Here is a 20,771-nt window from a genome sequence, read left to right on the forward strand (position 1 = left end):
AGCAAACAGACCACTAGATAAATGTTGTTAAAGTTTAATATTTTTTTTAAACTGTACATACAGCAATCCAAATAAGTCAGTAAAGCAAACAGCACTTTAAATAAACTGCTGCTTTCTCTTAATTTAGCTCTTTCTGAAAAAACACTCAGTGTGTTTAAGAACATCCATACTGAGATGGATTCCCTACACATTTCCTCTTTTGAAAGAGCTTTTAAATAAACTTAAGAGTTGTTTCCGAGTCAATGTAGTTCCTGTAAATGCATTCACTTATTCTTCTGAATAAGTTACACCAACAAAAAGGCCTTTAGCTGACAGACTTGTACCTTATCCACTGGTTTGGGCCACGCACTTCAAAGGGCGGCTCATTGAAGTAGATGTGGTTACCTAGTTCTTCCAGTGGTGGCTCTGGGTCAGTGGTAGCAAACTGAGCAGCTTCCTCAATCTCCTTTCTTACCGCCACATCAATTTCCTAAACCAAAAATCGATGCTTATTAGAAGACAGCTTAGAAAAAGCATCATAATTTTGAACTGAAAGACAATCATTAAGTATTGGTCAGAATTAGTGAGTGTTAACACTGCCTGTAAACATAAATTAAAAACCTGTGAAAACTCTCTCCCTAAACTGCAGCATTTCTACCTTTTGGATAGCACCAGTAATTTATTGCTCGAGGAATGTGACCCCAGTGAGCCTCTACATTTTCAATTCTGATTCTGGGAAACACTGAGAGTGTCAGTGTTGATTTTTTTTAAACAGGAGTTGACGAAAGTATTTACAACATTGGCTTAGAGGGTTCCTGGCTCCTTCACTAAGATTTTTCACTATTGATAGTTTCCCTTTCAGAGACCTACCTAGGAGGGGGTGTTGGAAGTGTGGGAAAAGCAAAACAGCAAAAAACCTGCAACACACAGATTTCCTTAACACATGGTGCCCAGAACAAACACAGGACTGGATGGAGATCCAGTGATTTGTGTTGCCATGGCACCAAGGAGCCATGCTAAGTGAGGTGGAGGCCGCACGGTCCCATTCTTCCACTTTTCTCACAGAACATTTGACATGACTATGCAGATTTATCTCCTGCTCTTCTTCTCTCAAGGACTGTTTTGCAGTACTCTGTGGACCTTATCTCTCATTCTTCCTCTTTTCCCACAAAAACAGCACACACCTTGCACCAAGGAATGTGCTGTGTTGTTACTCAAGAAATAATGGCTTGACCACAGTCCCACCCACTCACACATGCATACTTAGATAAATACTACGCCGAGTTTGTATCTAACTCGGAGGGACAATAATCCGATACCAAATCGGAGGGACAGATCGATAAGTTTGTGCTCCTTGCCCACTCCCCCCTCCCCCCCACAAAGGGACACCTTTTGCTAAGATTTGGGCCCTGTGCTACACCAAGTGATTACCCAGGAATTAACTGTGTGCGATTGCAATCATTTTTTGTGTGTAGTGCTATATAGCCAACCTGCAGTCTGTGTATTTATCATAGGCAATCTCAAAGAATCTGTAGATGTTGCATAAGAATAAACCACACTATTCATGAACCTGACTGCTTCTCTTGAATGCAACCGGACCTACAGCACATGGGCTGTTTGGGCATCTGGTGTCAGGCCTATAGTTCCGGCTCCAGTTGGCATACCTATTAAGAGGTAAGTCCAGCCACCCCTAGCCCCTCTAATCTGTGAGGACCGGCTAGAACACAAGGGGATTCATCTCTTACCAAATTAATTCATTACCTTAAACACAACAAGGGGGTTAGTCGAGAAAGCCTGGGTAACTTTAATTTCTACATGTTAGTATATGACAAGAGCTGTATTTGAAACACTAACGCCCACACACAGCCTCACAGCACTGAGTTAAAAGTGACATTAAAACAAACTTTGAAGACCTTCAAATAACAAGTGATGCAGGCTGTTCTGCGATGTGCTTTTCAGAGATCATTAGTGTGTGAATGCTCAAGGGCTTGCTTAAATAGCAACTAAAAGCCATACCTTTAATTCTTCAATGCTAGCAAGGTTGTTGTTGACCATTCTGTCCTTCAGCAAAGTAATGGGATCACTTTTGCTTCTCACTTCTTGAATTTCTTCTCTGGTACGATAGCTGGGAGCAAGACAAGCAAAAACATGAACTTCTTCAGTGGTAGCCTTGAACAGAGGTGAGTTGTCAGGAATGCAATGAAAAATACAGCAACTTTTATCACTCAAAGGGTGACACAGCCACACCTAAACCACTTCTTAGATCTGTAAGCAGCAACTGAGCTGAAGTAGTTCCAGACTTGAGTATAAAGTAGACAGGGAAAGGGGAGCATTCCCAGCCTAGGACGGTTACTACAAGTTTCTCTGTCCCATCGCTGCTAAGCGGGGGGGCGCAGATATGTTGCTGCGTGTTTCCAACTCCCTACAAGTTCCCAACGAAGCCTTGGGACACACCTCTACTTCACAGAGGTCAATTCAGATTTGTCAGCTGGCACAGTGCTCGAGTCTTCCTGGCATCTGTACGTTTGTGTTTTTAAGAATTGTTCCACTTGACTGGACAGTCCAAATTATTCCTATAATTTTAGCTTACAGGATTTTAGATACTCTAAAAAAGCCTTGGGAAACTGTGCTGCTTTTCAGTCAATGCTTAATTAGAACTCACCATAAAGTCACACTGAAAGCAGAACTCATTAATAGAAAGTACAGAAGTTTAACTGACTGTGCTTGTTCTAAAACTAAATCTCTTAATACTGCAAGTAAGACAAATCTGTTACACGGCCACAGATTATCAACTGAGCAAGGAATGATCAGACTGCTCACAGCAATTTCATCGTAACCTTTACATGCACTTCACAATGGATTTGAACACTGAATCCAAGAGTTTCACGGTTTTCACCATCAACACTTCCTGGTTTTCAGTGAATGCCAAGAAACAATGTCACAGTACCTTATTCCAGGGTCACTCATACTATGGCCATGGTAACGGTATGTCTGTAACTCCATCACAATAGGACCCTTAGAAAGAAAAAACAATACAGAGTGTTACCACCTTGAGTGACCAATTTGTTGTCATTAGCAGCAAGTATTTGCTACAGGTGAATTGCACCAGTGATGAATGATTTTATTTCAATGTTTTTTCTCGGTGTAATTTACATAACATCACAACTAGTAAAATGAAGCTTAACTCTTTTTAAATGAAAGTCTGTGTTGATTTATAAGCACTTATTCTCATGTTTTTACTGAGCAGTGTTGTTCCCTTCCAATGTCATTCCACCATTACTCATGATGACTGTTTCAAACCGCCTGTTGTTTCACTGCAAGATTGCATCTCACAGAACTTTATTCTTCTGTACGAACTTTTTTTCTGTTGTACCATCCCAGCGTAAACATTATTTCACCAAATATTAAAAAAAAAAAATTTTCAAAACCAGTGCAGCATACTTGGCTGACAGACACTAATGCTGACTCACAAAACTTTTACTTCACTTTCCATTTGTTGTAAATATAGAATCATTACCACTTTCCTTGATGCTTTCCCTAATTAATCTTTTCACAACACAACTGCCTGACAGTTATAACACCTTTCATAACAGAATTTAACTGGGGTAGAAATGAGGAAAAAGATGACAGAGTATCAGAATATATATATTTTTTAAACACTTGGTTAGTACCAATTGCATGTCAATAAATTCTGACAAAATTTAAGAACCACTCAATTGCTTACAGATTCAATACTGTGGAGAAAAAAGGAAATGAAGGTCAAAAAGTTTCAACAGTGACTGGAGAAAAATGGGCTAGATGAGGAACTTTTTATGCAGCAATAATCAGGCTAAGAATTTCACCTATGGAAAAGGAATGACAATAACAGACTTACTTTTCCAGATCTACAATAGTCAGCTGCAAACTTTGCTGCTTCTCGAACGCAGAGAATATCCATGCCGTCCACCTGGTCAACAGAAACTACAAGTTGAAGCCAAAAAATGCCTAACTCCAAACTTCCAATTTCAGTACTTCCACAAGTGCAATAGGAATTGTTTCAAATTTTTCTATATTTAAAAAAATATTTATGTTTGTAAATAATACATATATATATGTATTGTGCAGGGTACACATGCACATCCCCCCACCTCCACCCCCCTCAAAAAGAGCTGTGCCTGTCCTCACCCTGAACCCTGGAATGAAGTCTCCTCTTCTGTAGTAGTCAGTACTGGCTGCAGCTCTTTCAACCGAAGTTCCCATTCCATAGCGATTGTTCTCGCAGATAAAAATACAAGGCAACTTCCATAAGGCGGCCATATTGTATGTTTCGAATATCTGGCCCTGAAAGAAAACAGCAAGTTACATCCAGACAGGGAGCTCAGCCTTCAAGCATTAGGCTCTGCTGAAAGTCATTCAGCTGCAGATGTCCAGCTAGGAGAAATGTTAATACTAGAAGTGATCTGAAACCAATCACTTCCTGCAGCATGGCAGGAATAAGAGAGGCTACACTATATAATGTAACTTTCAACTAACAGTTTATAGAACTTCACTTTTAAACCTGTATCAGTATCTGTGTTAGGGTAGCACAGAATCTTCAACTTTAACTGAGGTATTTCAGCAACAGTCATAAAAAACTTCACAATTAATTAACCTGGCAGGATGCTGCTACAAGCAAAGTAAAAGTTTGACCACACTGACTGCATCAGCCTTGTTACTCTAAGTCAAAGACAGGGAAAACCAAGAACCGAGATCTCCACCTGTGTTTTAAAAGCAAGAAATTTTATCAGCGGTACACTCTAAACCACCAATTTCTTATCTGGCTTAGTGTCTCTGCTGATAACATGAAGAGACTGGCCAGAATGTCAACACTAAGTGGCTCTGCGAGATGCTCTGTCCTCTCCTCTGTCCTCAGCAATGCAAGTTACATGTTTTTCCCAATTCAGCAGCACTGTCATCTCCACTGCTATCGTTCAGAGCTCTCCTTACAGCACAGAGACTTCAAGACATCACAGGGAGGTGAGCCATGTGCAACTGGAAAGAGGGTAACCGCAAACACCTCCTCCTGTGACTTGTGCAGTGCTCACACAATTAACCATTAGCCCCACTCACTCCCTGAGTATCTGAGCATTCCAGAAGGGAAGGAGCTGAGCAGCTTTTCCTCCATTCCAGTGACTGTGACAGAGTTCAAAATGGGGGTGGGGAAGGACAGACATTTACACAGGTTCAAAACACGGTAAAAAAAATCCAAGCACATGCTACATTCCTGATACATAAAGAGCATCTAGCAATTAACTTTTTAAGTGTTCATCCGAATCATCCCTCTGAGAACTATACAGTTCCTGAAACACACTCCTACTCAAATGCCTAAGACAACACAAGTAAGAGGTACTAGTGTCCACAATTTGCAAGATGCCCAGCCACCTACATGAAGTTTGTCTCTGTGAACAGCACTTCACAACAAAAGCCCCAAGAAAAATTGCAGTGTTCGGTAGGACAGAGGGTGTACATTGTCTTCTCTCTCCAGCATTGCTTTTTCAGCATCAGCAGACTCCTTTAATAAAGCATCCTGGCAGCAGGAAGCCCATCACACAAATCTCAGCCTAAGTTCCTAGTCAGACATTGCCCAGGTTGCAGGTACTACACTGACAGGGCAGAAGCTGCTCTCCCACTGCTCAGTGGAAAGGCAGAGCTCACAGTTCACAGAAGGAAAATTGATTACCCACAGTCACACTCGTCCTCACACAGCTGCGCTACACAAAGCTCATTTACCTGATTGGCTGCACCATCCCCATACAACGTCAGACAGATTTCGTTTTTACCGAAGTATTTACAGGCCAGCGCAATCCCAGCTCCAAGAGGCACCTATCACAGAGTAAGGACAAACCAAAATTTTAGAACACTGTTCAACAGAGTTGGAGACAGGCAGCTTGTGAACTGTAAAGAGACATTTACACTGTTAGAGATGTGCTCAACAACCAAGTTGTTAACAACCCACTTCCATTTGTTCCCATCTGTCTTACAGCCAAAATACAAACATTAACTATCTGCTCAATTTGATTCATTTTTGCTACAGTTTGCAAAACGGTGAGCAAACCAGAATAAAGACGTAACAGATGTAATATCCACAGAGCAATGGTATCTGCATACAAGCTCACACCACAAAAACTGAGAGGAAACACTGGCACAGGACATGAGCCAAATTCAACTTGTGCTTTAAAGTAGAAGTCATGTATATACCTGAGCACCAACAATACCATTGCCACCATAGAAGTTTTTGGTATACATATGCATTGATCCTCCTTTTCCCTTCACACATCCTCCTTTTCGACCTGAAACATGAATAACGAGCAATTTATTTTTTCGGAGGAAAAAATACTATGCAAATGGGAACATCAATTCCTAAAGGTAGTAACACTAAGACCACATGGAGTTAAGCCACAGTGGCCTCTCCCTAAAGAGTTTACAGTTAAATGTATCACAAAACAAGTAAGAAAAAGGGGGAAAAGAGAACAATAATGAAAACATAATTCTGGAAATACAGAATGAGATCAAGAACAAAAAAAAATAATCTTAAAACCAACCAAGAAGTCAGTGTCCTATTACACAAAAGTAGTTTCTGATAAATATGTTTGGGTTTTAATAGTCAATGTGGTCTGTATTTCTCATATATGTAATCTGTAAGAAGAAGTATATACACTCCTTACTACTTTTGGCTTCTGCAATAAAGTTATGAACACTGTTCCAAATTAGTTGCAATAATCTACACTGTCTTCCCTGTGACAATAACCAGAAGTAAAAATTACAGATAGCACATTAAAAAACAAACAATCAAACAAACAAAACCCAACAACCAACCAACAGCTCCCCAGGACAAATATCAAAAAGTCACCTAGCCCAGCTTTATTCAAGCTGCACTTTGAAGGTAAGTTGTGGTCCATGAAGCATTACAACAAACCCTGTTTAAATAAGCTGATCTAAGAACACAGAATTTCTCATCAGCCCAGTCCACTTCTTATACTAATCTGCCTTGTTACTAGAAATAAAATACAAGCCTTTGTGGCTAACAAGAACAGCTTGCTTGGCTGGCTTTTTTGCCTTAGCCTTGGTGTTTATTTTAGAAGTTGAATGCTGGATCTTTCTGGAATTTGTACTCCTCTTTCTTACTTAACAATGGATCATTTTTATTATTGATCTTTCTCGTACCTTTCAGATGCTTATGAATTGGTTTCACGTAAGCTTTTCTGGATTCTGTCAGCTAGGGCCAAAGTAAAAAAAAAAGTCTAATTTTAAATCAGAAAACTATGTTTCTTAAGGGTAAATTTAACTTCAGTAATCTCCCTCCACTTTTTGTATAATCCTTTCTTGTATTTTTCAAAAGTATTTAAGAACTCCTAATTGAACAATGTCACTTTTTGCTATACTTTCTACTTTTCTTAGAACACAGAACCATTTCTCAGGGAATCATCAATTCTCCTGAAAAGTCCTTTTCTACAGTTTGTTTCCTGTAGGATCTTATCCACTAGTCTTATTTTGGGTGACTGCTTCCTGATCCTTTGAAGACTTTTTAATTCCGTCATTTTCTGGTCATTGTAACTCAGGCTGTCTTTCAGTTTGGCATTTTCAGTCAAGATCTTTGTTTGCAGCTCTAGCAGCACTCCTCTCTAGAAACTTGCCCCAAGTGTCATTTCTCAGAACAACAGTCTCTGTACTGCAGCTGCTCTTTCCCAATTAAAAGAACTCCACTAAAACCAAGCACAATGCTATAGAAGATGTGTGTCATGAAAAGAAATAAAGAAAAAAACCCACTCATCACTGATATTTGTAGTTTCAGGGCCAATAGTAGATTTCAGTCATGACAATCTCCTCATTTACTTTCTCTCATATCAGTATCCAGTGACACTTTGCAAGTCAATCATCCACTAGATTCTGGGCTTTTGTGCACATTATTAATATGCATTCTTAACACACGCATATACTCTTAACATACGAAACCATAATTCTTCTCCACCTCCAAAACATGCTTTCCTATATTAATGTTTCAAGTATGAAAATTCTCAGATCAAGTCTTTATTACACCAATGACTCATAAAGGTCTTCAAACTCCTTGTTCATTTTTCACTTCTGGCATCCACTCACAGATCTCTAAGAGTTCAGTAGACTGATCCTCTCTTCTCTTCCCTCCTCCACCTACAACCCGATTGCGAATAACCATCTCTCCCTTCCTGCAAAATCTTAGATTCGTCTAGATTACCTTTTAATATTCTTGTTATAATAAATTTTCCCAGATCGTGCAGTTTATCATTACAGGCAGTGTCTACCAGTCTTCCTAAAATGTCAGCAGCGTAATTCTGAAAATCCAAGTCTGTCTCCTAGGGAGGGTAATGCCCTGTGCTATTGAGAAAAAATGCCCACCACCAGCAAGTTCCATTTAAACAAGCTCTGCACCACAACAAATACAGCACATGGTATTGAGAAAAATCTTCCAAGTTTGTGCTTTAGAAGTACCAGCACTTAAATATTTCTTATGACTTAACATTTTATAATAAAAAGTGGTTGCATCATAAAATCATAAACTTGGTTTATTCTGCTGTGACTAAACTGCTTCTGAAGCCCCAGCATACTTTGTGCACCAACATCATTTTGAATTTGAATACAAAATTCTGACACAAGTACAGCAGCATGCAAATCCTAATTTTACTTAGCACAAACCTGTAAGCTCAGCGAGAATTTCTCGAACGGGCACTCCTCGTGCATAGGTAAAGCCATGAGCTCTGTAGGCCGTTATCACATGGTCTGTAGGCTTTATGGCAGCTTCAATCCCTACACAGCAAGCCTCCTGTTACAAAGGAAAGGTAAGCTTAGCAATGAAGCAAAGCACACAACTTGCACAGTCAGCAGTGTGGCAAGGGCTAGCTAGGAACCCCTATACATCAAATATCAGCAGAAAACAGGAAGAGCACAGATACAGGAGACTGCCTTAAATCCAAGGGGCTGCAGGCCTGGAGCTACAACAGCCTTGGGCTCTAAATTCCAACCTTATTGTGACTAACAAAAGCAGACAGGAGGGAAACTAGAAGCTGCAAAAAATCTGTGGAATTTTCTATGAACACCTCCCAAATGAAGCATTAAAACAACAGCAATTCAAAAATGGCAGGGGGGAATGGACAGACAGCAAAGTTCTGCTAAGTTCATGAAGTTCCTTCTCCTGGCTGTTTTTTTTTAGTGTGCACATGATCTATGAGACACTGGAACAAAACATCAGCAAAGCTTGAGGAGAAGGATGTGGGCCACCAAACGTGTTGAATTTAATATGCTGCAGCTGCTCATTGCTCACATTCAGCTGATCTTCAGCTGCACCTTGCCTTCTCTCTCTTCCTACTGCTGTCCCAAGATCTCAGGGATTCCCTTGTGTGCTAAGACACTGTTTTCAAAAAAAGAACAAACTAAATCATTGATCCAGCTACAACTTTATAGAATCATAGAATGGTTTGGGTTGGAAGGGACCTTAAAGACCATCTGGTTCCAACCCCCCTGTCATGGGCAGGGACACCTTCCACTAGAGCAGGTTGCTCAAAGCCCCGTCCAACCTGGCTTTGAACACTTCCAAGGAGGGGCAGCCACAACCTCTCTGGGCAACCTGTTCCAGTGTCTCAACACCCTCACACTGAAGAATTTCTTCCTTATATGTAATCTAAATCTACCCTCTTTCAGTCTAAAGCCATTACCCCTTGTCCTATCACTTCAATCCCTGATAAAGAGTCCCTCCACATCTTTCTTGTGGGCCCCTTTTAAATACTGGAAGGCCGCTATAAGGTCTCCCTGGAGCCTTCTCTTCTCCAACTCTCACAGCCTGTCCTCAAAAGGGAGGTGCTCCAGGCCCCTGATCATCTTCATGGCCTCCTCTGGACCTGCTTGAGCTGGTCCATGCCCTTCTTCTGTTGGGGGCCTCAGAGCTGGATGCAGTAACTCCAGGGGGGGTCTCACAAGAGCGGAGTGGAGGGGGAGAATCCCCTCCCTCGACCTGCTGGCCACAATTCTCTTGATGCAGCCCAGGATACTGTTGGCTTTCTGGGCTGTGAGCGCACATTGCTGGCTCATAGTCAGTTTTCCATCCACTATTACCCCCAAGTCCTTCCCTGCAGGGCTGCTCTCAATCCACTCATCGCCCAGCCTGTCTTTGTGCATGGGATTGCCCCGAACCGTGTGCAGGACCTTGCACTTGGCCTTGTTGAACTTCATGAGGTTTGCATGGTCGTACCTCTCAAACCTGTCCCGGTCCCTCTGGATGCCATCCCTTCCTTCCAGCATGTCAACTGCACCACACAGCTTGTTGTCATCAGCAAACTTGCTGAGGGTGCACTCAGTCACACTGTCCGTGTCACCAACAAAGATGTTAAACAGCGCTAGTTCCAATACCCACCCCTAAGGAACGCCACTCATCACCCATCTCCACTTGGACACTGAGATGCTGGCCACAACTCTTGAGTGCGGCCATCCAGCCATTTCCTTATGCACTGAGTGGTCCATCCATCAAATCCACGTCTCTCCAATTGAGAGACAAGGATGTTGTGCAGCACAGCGTCCAAAGCTTTGCACAAGTCCAGGTAGATGATGTCAGTTGCTCTTCCCTTATCCATCAATGCTGTAACCCCATCGTAGAAGGCCACCAAAGCTGCCAAGCATGATTTGCCCTTAGTGAAGCCGTGTTGGCTGTCACCAGTCACCTCTCTGTTTTCCATGTGCCCTAGCATAGTTTTCAGGAGGATCCACTCCATGGTCTTGCTGCGCACAGAGACAAGACTGACTGGCCTGTAGTTCCCTGGGTCTTCCTTTTTTCTCTTCTTAAAAATGGAGTTATGTTTCCCCTTTTCTAGTCAGTGGGAACTTCACCGGACTGCCATAACTTCACCCGCCAGTTCCCTCAGGACCACAGATGCATCTCATCAGGTCTCATGGACTTGTGCACCTTCAGGTTCCTTAGATGGTCTCAAACCTGATCATCTCCTATACTGGGTGGTTCTTCGTTCTCCCAGTCCCTGCCTTTGCCTTCTGCATCTTGGGCAGCATGGCTGGAGCTCTTGCCAGTGAAGACTGAGGCAAAAAAGTCATAAAGTCCCTCAGCCTTCTCCATAACCTGGGTAACCAGGTCTCCCGTTCCCTTCTGGAGAGGGCCCACATATTCCCTAGTCTTCTTTTTATCACTGACATACTTATAAAAGCTTTTCTTGTTGCTTTCGACATCCCTGGCCAGATTTAATGCTATCGGGCCTTTGGCCTTCCTAACCTGATCCCTGGCTGCTCAGACAATTTCTCTGTATTCCTCCCAGATTACCTCTCCTTGCTCCCACCCTCTGTAGGTTGCTTTTTTGTGTCTGAACTTTGGACATTGTACATAAATACTCAGTTCTAGATTTACTCTCCACTCTACTGAAATCCCTACATTAAGTAAGGTAAGACAATATAAAACCTCTTAGAAGAAAATTTTTTACCTGACCATCATATAAGTGGCAGAAGCCACGAATAATCTTCTGCTTGTACAGCTGGTCAGACTTCAGCTCCATGCGTCGTATGGTCTGCATTGTCTTGTAGTAATGAAGCCCCTCCTCTCGAGTCATCACTGCTGTGGTACTAGGGCCTTCTTCCAGACGATGGAGGTCACATTTCTGCAAAGTTGAACAAGCAGTCATTTCTTCAACGTAATTAATCCTATTTATGCATACCGCTTAATTTTTTTATGATATGCCATTTTCAAATTCAGATTTTAGTGTCTTTTAAAAAAGAAAGCCAGCAAAACCTAAATTCATAGGTCAAAACAACTGTAGATTTTGTGCACCATTTCCAAATTCAGGGAAATAAAATCTTCTCTTTTAATAAAGACAGCTTTCCACTCACGAAATGAAGCCTTGTAGTTCCTACTAGCAGTAGATGAACTAAAGTCCTCACAAAATACGGGAAAAGCACATTTCCATGAGTGCTGCATGTCAAATACTTGGTAAGAGCTACAGAGACTTAGTGAAGAGACAAGAAAGACAGTTTCCTTTGTTAAACAGTCTGTAAGATCTGGTCCTAAGACTGGACTTCATCTCTTCTAGCACCACTTTTAACAAGCAGTAAAAAAACCACTGCTGCACCATGTGTACAGTACATCCTTCTCCCCAGAATATGGGCTCAACACAGTTGCACAAAGGGCTGATTTTAGGTACCCATACAAAACAAAAATTAAAAAATAAAATAAAAAAAAAAAATCAGTCAAGTTCAGTGGAACAGACCAAATTACCGTCAGTGCAGACTACATGGCCAAAATACTGCTATACAGATTAAAGACAGTTTATTTTATTTATGTTTAAAGACATTAAAGCAAAGTCTCTCCAGAGCAAATCCACTGACACACTAGATGAATTTGATATAACACATATGCACACTACTCTTATGACAGCTCTGCTTCAGAGTTCAGTAGGAACTTAGGAGTCTTGTAATCAACACAGGACCAAATGTTAAACCTTGTATCTGCTCAGAAAAGACTCTTCATATAAACCTATTTTCCCTCCTGCCTGTGAAACAATTTTAATACTTTACAGGCACAGACAAACAGAGAGTGAGTAAAGGAAAACTACATAATTTCTTTCAGAGTTTCTTTTTCAATTCCTGAATGAAAAGCCAGCCCAAAAGCTACTGCCAATGGAAGTGTTTCTTTTTCCTAAAACCTAGCCATTGTGGAACACTGACAGATTATAACACACATTTTTTGAGCAGCACCAAGTCAAGCATTAAAAAGGATACCATATTTTTCCCTTCAAAATCCATATGGACCTCAATCAGTGGCACATCTGGGATACAGCACCCAAGGCTCCATAAACAAAAGAGAGATGGAAAGAAGGGCAGGCAGCAAACACCAGCTATTTGCTTTAAAAGTATTAAGGAAACAATAATACCCTTCCCCACAGAACAGAAAAGGTTCTTTAGCTCCTTTGTAACTCGATTCTCACAGCTGCATTGCAGTATCACAGCTGCAAAGAATGACAACTTCACATTCTTAAGAAACAAGTAACATTACTACGTACTGCCAAGCACAGTACTTCCAGCTGCCTTTAGAAATCGGGCCAGATAGTGAGGGGTTTGGCTCTGGAAATTCAAACAGTATTTTTCTAACTGAAAAGAGAAGGGCGCAAGTCCATCACATCAAGATCTACGACAAGTGCTGACACAGAGTGCCAGTATTAAGTATTCAGCTGCTTTACCTTAATTTCAAACGTAGCTTCACTTGCAAAGTCTGCATAGTTACGCGATGCTACCATCACTCGAGATGCCTTAAAAAAAAAAAGAAAAAAACAAAACACAAGCAGTATTTAAATATAGTTATCAAGCAAAAGTAGGTGAATTTTCAAACAATTTATAACAGTTCTCCCAAACTGAAATAATTTGTGAATGAAACTCTTCAGTGGCATACCCCTATGAGTGCTTTTATTTTGTACATATGCGCTAGAAGTCCTTAAAAACCCAGAATTTAAAATTTAAGATTACAAAAAGAAAATAGAATTCGAAATCTGTGATACCCTTGATGATCTGAAACAAAACCAATAAGCTTCAAAAGACTGAAAAGCATAAAAAATCACAGAAATAAGTATTTTTCCATTCACATTCCAGATGGCCTATATGAGTAGAGACATAGCCAATGCAGATTTTGATGGCTCTCTGCACTGACTGGAACTTCACCTTGATAGAACAAAACACCCCCAAACCAGCAGGATTTCTGGAATTTGAACTACTCTTACTTTTTCCTTTCAGTAGGAAGAGAAGTTGGAGGACTGCAAGGCAGTAACAATGAAGAAAGAGAGTATCATTTAAGTGGATAACAGCACAGCCGCTACTTAATGATATGGAAACATAAAAGGTGACACACCTTTCATAATACATGAAAGGCAGAGCAACAGAAAGGGTAGCATGGTAGGGTGATAAGAAGAATGTTTAAAAATACCCTACTGTTCTGTCTTAAAGAATGGCACAAGCAATTAACTAATGAACAACTGGTGTTTTTAGATAACTTCAGTAAGTTTCACTGAAGCATCAGATACAATGCTCATCTGTCCACATGTGCCTGGTGGCTGCAGCATAAGGAATGCACTACATTCTGAGCAGCAAACTTGTGTTGCTAATGAAGTTACACGTAAATTTCAGTAACTTGTTCAACCATGGCATTCGTGTATATTTAGCTGAAGGTTCATTCTTTCAAACTTTAGAGAATATCCAGGTCAGTGTCTCCAAAAAAGGTCCGATTGATAAATATAAAACTTGGAAAAACACCAAAAGAAATTTCTCAATCCATCTTGGTTACCTATTCTGTTGCATATTTGATTTAGCAATCACCATCCCACCCTCCCCTTATCAGATTAAATACTTAACCAAGTTTTTACACTGTTTACTACAATGCCTCAGTAGTATCAGTGAGGAAAAGCTATTTTACTTCCAGAGCTGGAAGTAAATCGAGAGTTTAGGATTCACAGAATGGCCGAGGTTGGAAGGTACCTTTGTAGGCCATGTGGTCCAACCCCCCTGCCCTGAATACAACATAAAAGCAACACTGAAGAGTCTGTACAAGAGTTCTAATACATGGCCAGCACATGTATAAAAAACAAACCTTGACAAGGCTGATTCAGGCCTTACCTCACTAACAGCTCCCTAGGTTAGCAGCATTTGGAAGAGAGGAAGGGAAAAAAAAAAAAAAAAAGAGTAAGTTACTATAACAATTAAGGGAGAAGTCAGCAAATTGTTAGCCAACTAGAACACTGTAAGAGGTGGCTTCCTTACAGGTAAGCTCTATGTCATAGAAATTCATCTCTACACTTTGCAATATGCTCAAAGCATATATAAAATACTACTTTATGGATTAAGTCTGCTTCTATTTATTTGGTAATTTATACCTTCACTACAAACGCATAGGAACAATTCAAGACAAAATCCCTAGAATCCAAAAGTCTGTATTAAGATATCCAAACCGGATCTAGTTTAGAATTCCATTAAAATGCAGTATGTCAGGAGCAGGCCAAGTACTTGCAGTAAGGGTCTAATTTTAGGCACCCATATTTGAAAATTTTAATATAGATATTTTACTTGTAAATTAGAAAATACTTTTAGATATATAGTTCCAACACACACAGGAAAGATCTTCTGGTAAATCTGCTCTCTTGTGTCTTTCTCATGAATCCAGTCACCCACCTGCTTTTTCCACAAGAAGCAAATGCTAGGTGAGCTACATGACAATAGAGGTACAGTAACAGATTTGCTCTCAACGGCAAAAAATCAGCTGACTTCCAATTACCAAAAAAGTACCATTTAACACCGACTTGATCTTGCCAACTTTTTTTTTTTTCCAGTGGGGTTAATTTTTCCTCATGACCACAGCCATTATAATGGAATAAGGACAATGAAAAGGTAAAAGTAAGCTCTGAAGATTTTTCACACAAAAGAGATAAAACACAACAAATGATACACTAATCCCCAAAAAATAACAAAATTTGAAAGAAGTTCAGGAATACATGAAAAGAGAATATTTTGAGCAAAGAAAACCAAAGCGGCTCAGAAAAGGTCAGATGGCTGAATTTAGAATGGAATGAGAAGAGTATGTTTACCCCCTGTTTAGGATCTGACCTGTACTGGCAGTGAAAATACAGATAAATAAAGGGCCCAAAAAAGGGTTTCACAAATTAATCAGAACATTTTACATATACTAAAAACCACGTATAGCGGAGAGATGACTACGGACAGAGCAGACAGGGTCTCCGGGCAGGGCAGCTACAGCCGCCGGTTACCAGGCGGCCGGTGCTGCAGCGGGCACGGCCCCTGGGCCGCCCTTGCCCTCCCGTGACACCGCGCGGGCTGCCCGTGGCACGTTTGGCTCCGATTTTAACGCCGTGAGGGCAGAGCGGCCCGGCCCGCAGCTCCCGTGAGGGCAGCAGCGCCCGCCATGCCGCCTGCTTCAGCGCCGCTTGGGAAGGCGCGACGGACGAGGCCTTCACACACGGCACTTATACAGCGAGCTCCTGCACGCAGCAACCATTTTATTTTCAGGCGGTATTTTACACACAATAGGGGAAAAAACCCCTAACAACCCTCTTTAAAAAAAAAAAAAAAAACAAAACTTTCGTTTATTTTGTCGCCAGAACCAGGTAACCGGGCTGCCGGCCGTTACACCCGGCTTATTTCCAAAGGACAAACCCGTGACCCCGCCGCGGCGGCCGGGCCGGGCCGTACCACGGGGCCGAGCCCAGCGCCGCCGCTGCCTGCCTCCCGTGCCCCGGCCCCCGAGGGCCCGGACACGCCGCTCCCCCAGCAGGGCCCGGGCCGGGGGGCGGCGCGCGCTGAGGGCTGAGGCGGTACCGGCCGCCTCCCCCCCGCCCGCGCCCGCTGGTCCCCCGCGTGCCGGCCGGGCAGGTAACGGCCGCACTCACCGTCCTGCCGGCGGCGGCGGCGGCCGCCGGACCCTGCAGCACCCGGGAGAGCGCGGCCAGCAGCATCTTGCGCATGGAGCGGGGCGAGGCGACCGTGCCTGGCGTGGACCCCCGTCCTCGAGTCTCCTTCAGGCGCTGCCACCGCCCGCCCCCCCGACCAACCGACACGCCCCGCGCAGTGACAGCGCCGACCGGGACGCACGGCCTCGCGCTGGGCCGACCGACGCCTTTCCCTGCGTCCCGCCGCCGCGACGCGCATGCGCGGGGCGCGGCGGCGGGCGGGCACCCGGGCGGGACCCCGCCTCTCCTGCCGCCTCGCCCTGCGCCGCCGGGCCGCGCGGCCGCCCCGCTCGGGAGCCCTGGGTGTGGGTTTCTGGCGAGCGTGTGAGCTGTGCCCGGGAGGAGGGGCGGTGCGGGGGGCAGCGAGACAACCCCCACACACACAGGCGGGAGGCGCTCACGAGCCGATCGTTGATTGTGGAAAAGCGGACCTGGACTCGTGCTGATCTTGGCCGGCCTGATACGGGAAGGAGTGGTTTGGGAATGTCGCCTCTGCCCCAGCCCTGCCACTTTCCGCGGCGGTAGTGACTGCCTCGGGTCGCCCATCCACCATAGCTGGGGGCTGTGACACGGGTTGGGGTATTTCCCTGCTCTGCCACACATGAGCTGGTCTTTGTGAGAGCGATCCCTGACTTTTATATGCATAAGTAATTAAAGTGTTAAAACAGTTTTAAATTCACAGGCATCCATCCCCTGGAAAATACACAATAAAGTTAAGATTTAACTAAATGTTGAAGAGTCCCCTCATCACATCGCATCTGCTGATCTCTCCAGCCCGCCTCCCCTTTTCTTGCCACCCACTTACAGGCTCACCTGAGGTTACACACTGGGTTGCAGTGGAGTGCCCAAACCAGGTTAACCGCTGCTGCTGCTGTCCTGGCTCCACACTTGGACGTTGGCTCTGGCCCCTGCTCTGCTGCCCTGAGCAGTGCTGACAGCAGTGCCTGCGTAACCTTGTAGCTGAACACTGAGCAGATCCAGCTGAAAGGTAGCACCCCTCCCCCTCACAAAAACCCAACAGAAACTAAATTATGTTCCCCTGTTGAATTCATAAATGCTTGTGTCTGCTGAGTCCTGAGGGTTGCAGAGAGCTCAGTACATTTGCAGCACAAGTGGTGTTTAAGGCACTGAAAATATGTTCCTCAAACTACACCCTCAGCCTCCATCAGAGAGCACAGAAAGTGGGCATCTATTTCCAAAACACAGCTTCCATCTGGATCCCCACTGCACTGTTCACCTCCTTCCCTGGCTGCCCAGCTATTCTAGTACACACGAATACTAGTACACACTAGCAGCTAACGTGATTTCTTCCTCATCTTCTCTGTAATGCAAAGTAGGCAGACAGGTAGCCATCTCTGCAGACAGATGTTACGAAGAAGCCTAACTATACATTTGGTTAGTGGTGGATTAGGAAAGCAAACCCAGGCTTGGTATCAGCTTGCTAGAGGGCTGAAAATTACCAAACTTTCTTCAGTTTTAAGTACGGGCACAGCAATGGCGGCGCTCAGTATCCTACCTTTGCGCTGCTGCCCTGCAGGCACTGTGAGGTACCCTGTGCCTTGGCACAGGCTGAGATGTGTAAAAGAAGCAATATAAAGCTACCACTTCTCACATCTAACGGATGAAAGCCTTAAAAAATCTGAAAATAATGTCACTTTTGCAATCACCCCATGAGTAGACAGCGCTGTTTTCAGTTGTCACTAGGGTCAAAGGAGTTCTTGCTAACACACTGGTAAAGGCAAGTCTACACAGGGGCTTCTTGTGAAGTCATTTTTGGCATGCAACTCATAGGAAGTTTTAATTTTGCAAGTCAACTCTGCACTACTAAGCAGCTTTAGAGATCATTCATGAAGCAACAGGAAGAACAACAGCAGCTGGCCTCCAAGAGAACAAAAAGCAAGGTGAAAAGGTTGATGAGTTGCTTCAGAACGAATTTTTCCTAGAGTATCCTTAGGCCATAGCACTTCCCCACTTGGAAAGCAGGCACAGACTTGCTGGAGATGTTGTTCTGCAGGCAGGGAGTGGCTGTGCAGCTGGAGAGAGCATTATCCCAAAGGTCTGTGTGGGGCTTTCCCCAGGGCTGCCGAGGTACTGCGGCAGTCCAAGAGGTCCCAGGCCACTTCTGGCTGGTGTAGGCATCTCTGCCTGGAAGTTTGCAACCTGCACATTTATCAATCAGTACTGCACCGTCGTGGAGAGATTACTGATGGATTCACGTGCACTGATTGTATTCAGGACACACCAGTTATATTGGTGCGACTCATGAAACACAAACACTTCCAGTGTCCTCTTGGCCTCTTGGCCTACTTGGGTTTATAACAAGGCCAGATGGCACCTGGGATGGATTGACTCCTGCTATGTGCAGGTGGCAGGATTTCCTTAGCAGCCTGTGTCACTAACCTGCCAGGGACAGAGTCAGGAGATGGGTAGGGGGAAGCTAAGGCTTGGAGGCATTCCTTACAGTGACCCTGCTCTGGCTGGCTGGTGACAACAGCTCCCTGACACCCCTCACAGGAGACGCTACATTTTGGGAGAGAGAGGCAGAAAAAAAGGTCTGTATGACGACCACAAAGAGGCCAAAATCCCCAGCAGCATCAGCAGCGCCTCTCTTCTTTCCCTGGTGCTTTCCTATGAAGAGGGAACAATGACCAACTAGGAGAAAGAGCACCTCTAAACATGGTGCTTCATTTGTATGGCTGAATCTTCCTGCTGCTCACTCCCTCTCTTGTCCCTGGGCTTTGTTCAGCTTCCTCATATATTATCTTCTCTCTGTTGAGAGCAAAATTCTCTTCTTCTTCTACCCACAGCTCCCAGTGCTGTTTCTTCCCTCTCTGTCATTTTGAACAAGCTGTCCCTTGTCCTGACTTCTCCATTGCACTGACTGTGTAAGATTTTCACCCCTCCTACCATCTCCTTCATACCCAGCTTTTATTCTCATTAATCCATATTTTTTTAGCACCTCTCATTTGGAAAACTGGCCTCTGGTCAGAGCTGGAGGGATACGCAGCATAGGTGGCTTGCACCGGGGAGGATGGTGAGGCTATCAGAATCTCCTGCAATACATGGCAGAACAAGGATTCACTGCCTTAGTCTGTAGTTTTAGCATTCTGTAGATGAGGTTCGTCTGCTTTAGCGACTGAAGCATATGGGTATCTGTACGTGAGACACAAAGCTTGTGGTAAGCTCACATGCGACTTCTTCGCTAAGCAACACTATGAAGTAAAGGTTTCAAGAGATCTATGAACAATTGTTAACTGTGGACATGGTCCTGCTCAAAGGAAAAATTATTATTACAAGAGTGCAGTCAAGTTTATTTCAAGTTCAGTTATCTAACCATTCCTGCTCCACATGAAAGAAAAAAACTGAGCAATTTTTATAATTACACATTTATAGACTGATATGTTATTAACGCTTCTAGTAGTCATAGGAAATATTTATTTTTGATGGGAAAGGATCCATTTTTGTCCTCCCTGGATATATAGTAAAGCACTGATCTACATTACCTCTGCAACTTTTTTACTTTTCACGGTATTTCACTAATATTCATATGTTTTCTCCATTAAAAACTCTTTAAAACATCCTGAAATTATTAAATTGTCCCACAGAAAACTAATGCAGAAAGCTAATTCATGAATAAAGTAAACAATGAAAAGGAAAACATAACAAAATCATAAGCAGAGAATGACACTACAAAATAATATAATGAAATATGATTATGTAATGTTTCATAATGGAGCACCTTGCCATGTGTGACTCTAGTATTACCACATCAGGGGTGTGTTGCGTGGCAGTTGGCCAAAACTCATTGTTTTCTATTGTTCTGGGTGTGATCCTGAAATGTTATCATTTTTTGGATTGCAGCTGCTGTTACAAATGTCTGCCGTTGGGTTAAAGACAGAGGGGAGCATCCAGCATTGGGGTCGCACCGTCTATCTGCATCCAGGTGAAAGCAATCCTCGTCTCATTTCAGGATTCAGAAGATTGCTGCCTAATTTTTCTTCTTCCTGTACCACCGTAGATCTAACTCACAGAAGGTGGCAGCGTGGGGGACTGACCTGCAGCTGCCAGGACATCTGCCACAGAACAGCTCGTGGTCACACCGCGTCAGCCTCATTTCCTCTATGGGCGCATCCACACCGTGGTGCGCTTGCCTAGGTCTCCTGTGTGGCACCATACGGTGGACCCTTAAATTGTAATAACTACTCTTCATGTTTATTTAGTTCAAAATGCTTGAAGCAAACTGAGGCCACACAGCAGCCTGTCTGCGTGGCATCTGAATGGCATTGCGCACTGGGACTGTGCTGTATG

General features: G+C 43.4%; 1 protein-coding gene across 2 annotated transcripts; it reads right to left on the reverse strand.

Moving 5' to 3' along the window:
* Window positions 1-18: 18 nt before the first annotated feature.
* On the reverse strand, window positions 19-16,632 carry PDHA1 (pyruvate dehydrogenase E1 subunit alpha 1). Of its 2 annotated transcripts, XM_074814699.1 has the most exons (12): window positions 16,404-16,632; window positions 14,620-14,634; window positions 13,197-13,265; window positions 11,448-11,621; window positions 8,668-8,794; window positions 6,196-6,287; window positions 5,728-5,820; window positions 4,144-4,299; window positions 3,854-3,925; window positions 2,927-2,994; window positions 1,996-2,104; window positions 19-469 (listed from the first exon to the last, which is right to left on the reverse strand). In XM_074814699.1, exons 1-12 carry the CDS (start codon window positions 16,476-16,478, stop codon window positions 305-307), a joined length of 1,215 nt encoding a protein of 404 aa, XP_074670800.1. In that variant the 5' UTR covers window positions 16,479-16,632; the 3' UTR covers window positions 19-304. The 2 variants fall into 2 exon arrangements, with proteins under 2 accessions (XP_074670800.1, XP_074670801.1); XM_074814700.1 differs by lacking the exon at window positions 14,620-14,634.
* Window positions 16,633-20,771: the final 4,139 nt, after the last annotated feature.

The sequence above is a fragment of the Strix aluco genome, chromosome 2 (assembly GCF_031877795.1).
Source record: "Strix aluco isolate bStrAlu1 chromosome 2, bStrAlu1.hap1, whole genome shotgun sequence".
Classification (NCBI taxonomy): domain Eukaryota; kingdom Metazoa; phylum Chordata; class Aves; order Strigiformes; family Strigidae; genus Strix; species Strix aluco.